Source organism: Cephus cinctus, unplaced genomic scaffold, assembly GCF_000341935.2.
Source record: "Cephus cinctus unplaced genomic scaffold, Ccin1 Ccin1_scaffold1583, whole genome shotgun sequence".
In the NCBI taxonomy this organism is placed as follows: Eukaryota; Metazoa; Arthropoda; class Insecta; order Hymenoptera; family Cephidae; genus Cephus; species Cephus cinctus.
The window spans coordinates 338,656-348,528 of record NW_014333889.1 but is presented as its reverse complement, the minus strand read 5'-3'; the positions used below and the strand labels follow the sequence as shown (position 1 = coordinate 348,528).

General features: G+C 50.7%; 1 protein-coding gene across 2 annotated transcripts in view; it reads right to left on the bottom strand.

The window, feature by feature from the left end:
• Positions 1-9,873, bottom strand: part of LOC107273381 (nuclear factor 1 B-type) — a gene marked incomplete in the record, with an annotated part of 29,762 nt that overhangs the window by 13,896 nt on the left and 5,993 nt on the right. For both annotated transcript variants that reach the window (XM_015751531.2, XM_015751532.2), the window contains 4 exon segments: positions 1,450-1,548; positions 1,788-1,841; positions 4,194-4,377; positions 4,462-4,653. In XM_015751531.2, the coding sequence (XP_015607017.1) occupies positions 1,450-1,548; positions 1,788-1,841; positions 4,194-4,377; positions 4,462-4,653 (529 nt within the window).

Sequence of the window (9,873 nt, the reverse complement as noted above, 5' to 3'; positions counted from 1 at the left end):
GAAATTTTTTGGATTTTGAATCAAAAACAAATTTTTCGATCTCTATTAAATTTGTCCGGTCCGTTGTTTGTTTTGCGAATGGTGGGTCTGAGAGAGAGGGGGGTGGAGAGAGAGAGAGAGAGGGGGAGAGAGAGAGAGAGAGAAGGGGTTAGGCAAGAACGAAACCGGCGTCATTTCCAACCCCGAAAGTGCACGCGTCTGATCTATTATTAGAGGCGCTCCCGGTTTCCCGTAAAAAGCTCAGGAGTTATAACGGTCTTAAACGCGGTACGAGCCTCGATACTACGTAGATATTTATTCGCGCTCGGTATATTTATTTGCGTCGGTAAATAGGTATGCGCTGACGCGGATCAACGGAGACAGGTGCGTCCTCCTCTGGCGTACACGAGGCGTTATAGGTTAAGATACGGGCGGATTTATCTCGATTCTCCGACTTTTTTCTCTTTCCTTTTTTAACTCTTTTTTTTTTTCTTTCTTTTTTTTTATCTTTTTTTTTTTTTCTCTCTTCTTTTATCGACTTTACCACCCTTTATTTCCTCGCTGGCCAGTAACCGTTCGCTCTTATACCCGGGAGCCACGAAAATTTTTCAGCGTCGCGACGCCCCTTACCAGGGAAAATTGCTTTCTCACGTCTACGTCCGGATACGAGGGCGCAGATTGGAAACGAGGATATTCCGTTCGTAGAACGATTCGACTGCGAGTATCATACGGCGTCTGGTAGAGGCGTCGCGACGGTCAGATTCGGCATTCTCGCGGAGGCAAAGTGCAAGAGGGAGTCCGTGAGCCTGCGAGGCTGCGAGGCCGTGAGCATTGTTCGCGTCTATTAATACTCCTGCTTGCATACTAATCTGCTGCACAGGGCTCGGAGCTCTCTCTCTCTCTCTCTCTCTCTCTCTCTCTCTCCTTCCATCTCTCTCTGTCTCTCTCTCTCTCTCTCTCTTCCCCTATCTCATTCTCTAGTTCGTACACTGGTCTCTCCTACCAATCCGTGTTGCTCCCCTGGCCTATTATTCCACTTAGGACACCGTGGACCAGAGAGGCAACCTCGCGTAGCCTACCAAAGATACCGGAGAGAGAAAGAGAGAAAGAATCTGAACGAGATTGGATGCTTTCAAGAGGTGTATCCTTTAACGTAACCGTATGGCAATGTAAAAGCACTGTAAGTCTACTCGCAGACGCGCCGCTCAAGTCCGTGCGAGACAGGATTGGTACAGTACCCAGTACCACGTTTACGTTGCTCGCCCGGTATCGAGCAACGTATCCAATTCCTTCTACCTCTCGAAAGCATCCAGTTTCTTCGAGCACTTGAGAGCGAGAGTGAGAGAAATAGAGAAAGAAATAGAGAAAGAGAGAGAGAGAGAGAGAGAGAGACCGCAGGAACGCTCATCCTTTTGACAGATAGACCATAGTGGATGTGATTGGCATGATTGACTGGAGGGTTTGCCGTACCTTTTGAAAGCATCCAGAGCTCCTTCGAGCTGAAGACGCCGGTCGCGAGGATCGTGTCGTTGCAGACGACACCGTTATACAGTTCGTGGTATCCTGCACCTGAGAACAGATCCAATCGATGCTTCATAAAGATCAGCAATCACTTGATCCATCCCCATAAAGCCCCATAAGGATCGTACAAATACTTGATCGAACTGTCACAGTTAACCCATGAGTCCACCCCATCAATAATATCCAATGAATCGGTAACGAGCTTCGACACCCGTTACTTTTAGCCCCTTTTCTCTTTTAACCGATACTCAAATACGGCCGCCTCGAATGAAAGCGTCTGTGCATACCTTTCCGCCGCCTTTCTTCCTCCTTGCTCGCGTTGCAGATCCCATTTAGAACCTCTGAAAGCACAGAAAATGGTTCATTATCTTATCGCTCATGAATCCTCCTGAGACGTTTCTTCGCCGTCCGACTATAATGCCGCTTGTACTACTTTGTCCTCTTATTCTCGTACTCCGTACACACGGTACTCGTGTATCCATATATATATATATATATATAGTTCTCTTGCAACGTCTCCCCTACCCATGGCAGTCTTGCTAATCATCTCGGCCTCATCCCCCCGTACCCCTGCCACTTCCCAGCATCCCTGTCACACGGTGTTTTATATCTCCCGATCTTACGCAAATCTCATTACGCAACATATCACCGAAATACTCAGAGCCCGGAACGTTCGAGTTCTTCGAGGGCGAGAAGAGAAGGCGGAACGGTGGTTGTTTGCCCGCTCCTTTACTTCGTTTCGTCTGCGTTCACGGCGTAAATACTGGGACCGGGCTAATGGCAGCGCCGACGACACCGAGGGACAGTCTGAGTTATGATAAGGCTCGTGGGATAACGCCCATTGGGAAATTTTGCCAGTCGCGGCTCATTGCTAAAATCTTCATCGCGAAGATTTATATATGGTCCATACAATTGTTTACGGACAATGAGCTTGGAGTATTTAGAGAGGCGACATTCAGGGCCGTTGGGCTTGGGTGGGGGCCCGGTGCGGAAGCCGTTGAGGAAGATGATGATTATGATGAAGAAGAATAGGTTGATGAAGCGGACGGGGAGATGAAGTGGAGGAAACCGAAGCGGAGCACGCGATGAAGCTGCTACAAGGCGTCCATTGCCTACTTATTTATAGAGCGAGCACACGTCGGCGCACATGGTCTCGCACGCATCCTCTCTCCTCTCCTGTATCTCTCTCTCTCTCTCTCTCTCTCTCTCTCTCTCTCTCTCTCTCTCTCTTCCTCTTCTAGTGCTCCACTACGGGAATGCGATTCTGTATATATGCACAGCGACAGATCAGCCGATACGGAGCGCCTTCCTTGAGATGACAAGACGTACGAGATCGATGGATGCTGCAACTGATGCAATTTTGAGTAAAACTTTTAATCGATCAAATTAAAATTATTATCTTTAAGGAATGAGATAACATTTCGACAGACCCTCCACCTGCGATGAAGATCGTCGAGCTACGGATCGTCGCGAGGTCGATTGCGTAAGAAGCGTCGCCTCTTACGAAAGCGTCGCCAGGGACAGGTGGACCGGTCCCCTCCGCGTTTCTCCTCTGGATAAGACCGAAGCCGAGGACCTCGTTATCCCGCGCGAGAAAGAGCGGACGAGAGTCGAGATAACCAGGAAGTAAATTCTTCGTCGGTCGCCGGATGAATATCCGATATAAAGAAAAACGAGCTCGAGGCGCATTGGCACATCATCGCCGTCTTCGTTACGCGTTATACGATCAACATCATGAAAATTCCTGGCCCTCTCAAAATATACATGGTGGCACAATAATATAAACCTCGTGGCTGCCAAGGCCATAGGCGTAGCATATAAAAAAAAAAAATTGCTACCTTTTTCAAGTCAATCCTCGGATGCTGATCTTTAAGAGTCACTCTCTCTCTCTCTCTCTCTCTCTCTCTCTCTCTCTGTATATCTAAACAAGATCAGTGGATCCGTGTCGATAAAGAAAACCGAGAGTGATAACAAGAAGAGAGAGAAGGGAAAGAGCGTCGTATGAGAAAAACATGGCAAGTAGAAGCGCGATGTCTGGAGTGCCTAACCTACCCCATGTCTTGGCAGCGCTGCGTTTTTTTTCTTTTTTCAAGCTAGTACGATAGGCTCGGCCAATTTTTGCGTCAACCGGCTGTAAACATTAGAAAGGAGGCTGCCAAGCCGGCGAAGGGGCCGTGTGACGGCCCGTATACGTTATCGAGCCAGAAAGCCGGCAGCTACGTACGGGTTCCGTGACGGACCAGAAAGCGATACGTCTACGAGTAGTCCAAACGGCCTGACCGACTGCTAGTAGGGTGACTGGGTGTAATCTGGGTGTAAACGTAATCTGTGACTCCTACACGAGGATCCTCCCGTGAACGTTAAACCTCTCGATTCCCGCTGCTCACTGAGCTGGGGAAGCCGGATGAAATTGGCAAGACGTTCCAAGAAACTTTGAATCGAAGCCGAGTGGAGTAGCGGCTGCCCATTGAACGAGCGAAAGGGAGGTCGTTGGCATGCTCGTGATGAAAACGCACCAGAAGTACTGTTGATAGAGAGAGGTGAGAGTGAGAGAGGAGGAGGGAGGGACGAAGAGGTGAAGCGTAAGCAGAGACTATCCAGGTAGGTCACGTAACCAAGAGTACGCCTTATCGTACATTGTCCTTAGCCGTACGACCAGGTAGGAGCAGTAAGTCAGGTGGGCAAATACTTACCGTGACTCGTGATGAAGTTTGCGAGGTAGAGGTCGAGTTCCCGGACGGAGACGTTTATGTGATAGGGGTTGACGCAGAGGCCAGGTTGGGCGCATTCGGCCGTCTTCTCGAGCCGCTCGCCGTCGGTCGACTCCAGGGGAATAGCCTTGAAGAGGATCACCATGACCAGGTCCAGCCGCCACACCTTTCGCAAAATGATAATAAAGATTGGGTCAGAGTATAAAGGAGTCATTCACCGGCGGGGCCTATGAATTCGTTGTGAACCCACCTTGTCGGCCTGACGCAGACAGTCGATGCGTCGCATCTTCCCTTTCTGATCAGGATTGCTCAGGACGCACATGGCCGGCCTCTTACCAGTGATACTCAGCACGAAGTCCTCCCGGTACTCCTGGGTGATGTCCTTGCGCAACTTACCCAGGAGGCGCGAGGCCCATTTCTGTTTGACCTCCAGTTTCTCGTTCTGCAAAACGGTCGAAGAGGCTCGATTACTCCAGATCGGTCTAACCGTTCGGCCAGTGCGTGCGAAGGGGTTCCCGGGCCCCCGGGCACTCGGTTAATGTCATCCTGACGCGTGAGGTGGGCCGTCCGTCATTATCATTGACGTTGCAAATGCCACGGGAGAACGGCTGTCCGAGCGTGCTCGACGACGCGGACGCGGACGGCGTAGGACCTCTTGGAGGCAGCCAATTTATGCAGCGCACGCGGACGGCCCTGGTACACGTGGAATAGCAAGGAGCGCCTTAAGCTCCATGAGAAATGCACTCGAGGCGCGCGGAATGCATCGGGTGCACCGCTTGCAATCTTTCCACGGTCCGCGTCCGCGCGGTCTGTGCCCGTGCGTGTTTTCGCAATGGTCCCTCAGCGAGCGGGTCTTCGTGAGCGTTAGGCTCCTCTCTGCATAAATCACAGCTCGTGTACGCACGTACGCAGCGACATGCGTTACCTAGGCGCGGCACCGTAGTTACCTCGTTCGCGCATCGATTTCTTATTTCGCCTTTGCGAGCTTGGACTCTCTTCCTGGACCCCTCTCGGTTGCCCGGTATTTGACAGAGAAGGAGGGAGGGAGAGGAAAAAGTTTTTTTTTTTTTTTTTTTTTATTAACTAACAAAACAACAAATTAAATCTCGAACCCAGGACGCTCCCGGCAATTATTGGAACGCGGAAGATACGCCGCGACGCACTGCGTCTATTTACGTTTTGATGTTTCTGGGTGCATTGAGACATATATATATATAGAGACAGAGAGTATCGTGTAATCGGAAGATAAAATAATTTTAAGGACGCCCTGTACCTAAGGATGGACGCGTCGTTTGGTTTGTCCGATTGGTCAATCCGCCCGAAGAAAATAAAGACGTCGGGACAGTGGCGTCGGGTAGATTTAACGGTTCTGCGACGCTTTTCCGTCGGTATGAGATTTCACGTTGACGCTAACGTCGACGTCGAGGACGTGCCGGACGCTGACGGTAACGCGAATGGAAAACTCGGACGCAACAGCTGCCGCCGATTTATTTTGGATTTCGTTCGCCAGCGCGTAGCCGTCGCGAATCCCCGTGCTTTTGCTTTTCTATATCTATCCGTGAGAGAGTGTGAGACACTTGCAGCCTCTCTCTCTCTCTCTCTTACTCTTTTACGTAGCTTCCTCCTAGCCCGTATCAAAAGCCTCGGCCCGCCTTGGCCGAGCATGGCCAGAGGCAGGGCTGCACGCGGCGCAGGCACACGGCTCACGAGCGTGACGGCTCATTCCGGCTCGTTGGGGTGCTGGGCCGTGTACGTACGGCACTGCGGCCGTACCGCAATGCTCTTCTATCTCCCGGGCTATTTTCAAGCACGGGAAATAAAGCGCAGACTGCGTTTTTAGACTAACCAGCGACGGTCAGCTAATTCCCGTGACTCTAGCCTGCCCCGGCGTAGCTTGGCCGTCCGCGAGAGACTTCCTGCCGGTCTACTCTACCTCAGTCTACCTCCACTGCGCGACGCTCGGCGTATCCGCCTAATTGCTCGCGCGATTATCCTCCTCGTGGGGGACGGCCTCGATTCCGGTGGGACTAAATAGAGAGAGGGAGAGAATAATCCTGGACAGAGGGAGAGTGACTTTAGACAATGAAAGGGTGTGCGAGAGAGAGAGAGAGAGGGTTAGCATGGGATCGCCAGAGAGAGCGAGAGACAAAATGGCTCACTGCGATATTCCGTGGCAATGCTGGGTACCCTATCCTTTCGCTGTAGTGGAAACGAGACACGGAGGCGTCGCGTCTCGAAAGTTTCCGGGAGGGACGGGGGCTCGGTGAGGGGGCGTCGGGGCGTCGTCGGGGCGGACTACGTCGACGGGTTTTCTACGTCCGAGGGACGCGAGGGCCTCGAGAAAAATGAAGGAGAACACGGCGCCAAACCATATGGAAAGCCAGTGGGAACTTTAATATTTAGATTCAATTACGAAAGAAAGAGAGAGAGAGAAAGAGAGAGAGAGCACCGTTATGCGGCAAATTGTCGCAGAGAGAAAGAGCGAATTAAAGGGAAGGAAAAGAAGAAGGGAAAGATGCGAGATAGAGAGAGAGAGAGAGAGTAAAAACATTAATGGAACAGCCATCTACGTCGTACCATGCGCGTTTCCGGTCTCAGCTGTAATTGGCGCCTGGTTCGTAGATAAAAAATGCCCTGGTTCAAAAAAGGCATGGAATTTTTTTTAGATTTGCTTAAAAAGTATTTAAAAAAAAATATACTCTCTACATAAAAATGACTTGATACAACTCGGGCGCAGACGTCACGAAGAGAAATTTTGACATCGCCAGTTCGGCGAAGGGTCCTTGCTCGCGATTTCGATATCCGCCGTGTCTGTCCTTGTCTTACGCGCGTAAGCGCCGATAAGACCCTCTCTCTCGCACTCGCGGAGGGTATAGGAAATTCCCAAAATTCAACTGAATTCCTTCCTCGACGAGTCGGAAATGCCTTGACGTATCAAAGAAATTTAACAACTGGACACTTTCGTCTCTACCTTTAGACTGAATGGACCCGAAACTTCTGGAAAGTGCCTCTGGCCTACTGGCAACCTCACGAGCATACCGAAATCGCGCGGCCCATGTCACTTGGCTCCCGTCGGAGTCTCACGAATGGTGGAAGCGCCAAAGCGCGCCACACGTCCTCGTCAACGCCGGTGCACGAGGAAGCATGTGGCTGCTTGGCTACTACTGGGATCGCACGCCAAATCAACACCGTCGTTCCCCACGTCGTGCCACAAATTACGTCCCCGTGTCGTCCCGACGGCACGCGACCAGTTGGCCACGCGGTTTACCAAATTGCCGCGAGCCATAAGAGACAGAGAAAAAAAGCAGTCGACATCATCAACAATAAGAAACATTAGAAGCCGTAGGGACCAGCCCGGAATTAAACGGGACACTCGAAATTTCGGCGATTCAGGATTTTCAGGAGGGACTGCGATTGGCTATTGGCCACGGGGTCTTTTCCTTTTTACCTCTTTCTCAACTTTTTTCCTTTTTGTCAAGGTCCGTTTTTTTTTACTCCCCGGGTATATAGAGACGAGAACGAGTCAGGAGAAACTGTCTTTGGTAGCGCACCTCCTCCTCCTCCTCCTCCGTCTCCACCACCCACCCACCCTCCTACCACAGTACCAGGGGCGGAGGATAGTGGCGAACTCCAGCAGGGTCGCGGGGGGTCGGTTGGTTGCTGGAGGTTGGGAGGAGGTTAAATTCAGGCCACCCCCGTAACCCCTAAGTATACAGTGTGTAAGCTATAGCCACGCGGGCTTCGCGTATGTACATACGTAGATAGGTATATGGCATTCGTACATATGTACATCTACGTACGTACGTAGGTACATAGAGACACATAGACGACGCGCTATGCGCCTATCGATTCGGTTTTTCGGGTGCAGGCCTCGTTTCGGCACTCGGCTCGTCCTCTACCCCTATGAAAATTACTTGGGTCCGTATCTTCGACCCTTACTTACTTTTTGGTCTTTCCTCAGCTAAGCGTTCACGGGCAGCCCGCGACCCTTGACCAACCGCTCGGTACCTTCGTGAACGAAGGTAGGAATTGTATTTGAGAAAACAAAAATATAACAGACCGATACCCCGTTAGATGAATAAGGGATGAAAAGGGGTGGAGGCAGCGTTAATACGCCGAGTAAACGATGTCAATGTGAAATTTATGGGAGGTTCTCGGGCATGAGTGGTTTTCGTTCGTTCCAAGGGTGGCTTGGGGATGGGCTAAGTTAGCGGGGGGTGGCTCGGGACGGATAGACTGGGAATATATTTATTAATTTGGCAACGGTCCCGAGTGTATAGCTGGTGGCCTCTTACGTTACTACGTTATGACGCGAACAAAGCGACTGCACGATTTCTTTATAGGCAATTCCGGGGTCTGCATAGAGTGTTGTAAATATTACAGTCCGCCCTCGAAAACCAACCTCCGATCCTCCACGACCCTCTTGGGCGGCTCGGCAATGCATTCGTGTACCAAACATGACAACGCACTAGCAAGAGCGCATCGACACGGCCGACGTAAACTATCGCTCTGTCTCACTCTCTCTCTCTCGTTTACTGCTGTATCTTTATTTCTATGTGTGTATATATATATATATATATATATGACCACTTCTGCCTCTCTTGCAGACGCGCTTATTTTTCTGCACTTTATAGCCGCGCGCGCACATCGCGACTTCCGGTTTCAAGATTGCATCCATCCGGTATTTCGCGATGGAGACGCTTGGGGCCGGGGCAAGTGTTTGGATTGGAGCTACCCTCTTCTCTTCACCCCTAATTCTTATGGCGACTCTCACCTCTCGAAACCATAATTCTTTCTTTTACCTCTTTCACGCGTGCATAGACATACACACTCTCTCTCTCTCTCTCTCTCTCTCTCTCTCTCTCTCTCTCTCTCTTGAAGGGAAAACAGATATATATATATATCTGCATATCATTTGCAAGAACCACCCCCATTTCAGATAAGAATTCAAAGATGCTGGGGATCGAGCACGTGGTACATAGACTAATATCGTAGCTTTGGGACTCTAACGATTTTACATAATACACAGATTGAACTCAGAGCACCCACCCACCCACCGAGCCAGACATCGAGGGATGCTCTTGCCTCGGATAAAACGAATGAAATATATCCTTTGCCATCCCAGGACCACCCTTGGTCGTCTCGAGGTCATAAAGATCCGACCAGCAACGACGGCATGGACCAACGCCTGACTCCAGGCCCGACGATTGTTTTGATGGTCAAACCGTGGTTGCTACCCTTTTTTTTTTTCTTTCTTACGGACAAAGGCTGTACCATCTTCAGTGGAGACTGACAGATAGCCAGGTACAGAGAGGCAGATCTGTGGGAGGATAGATGGGTGGGTTAGGTAGGCCCGTTGGGTGGGCTCGTTAGATGAATGGGGCCAGCATGCATCGGGTGGAGTGGGACGGGGGGGGGGTGCTAGTTTGCATAAATTTAGGAAATACAGGGTAGAAAATCGATATCCGCATAGAGATTATAGATGGTGGTTGGTAGGCGCCGCGTAGCCGCAGCCTCCGTCGCGACGGCGTATGCGCTACATGTCTATGCTCACTCCTCTGCCGCCACGGGCAGCACTCGGTAGGACCATCGTCGCTGCCATGGCCTTCCTCGTCATCCCTTGGTATACAAAAATTCTTTTTTTTTTTTTTTTCGATAAATT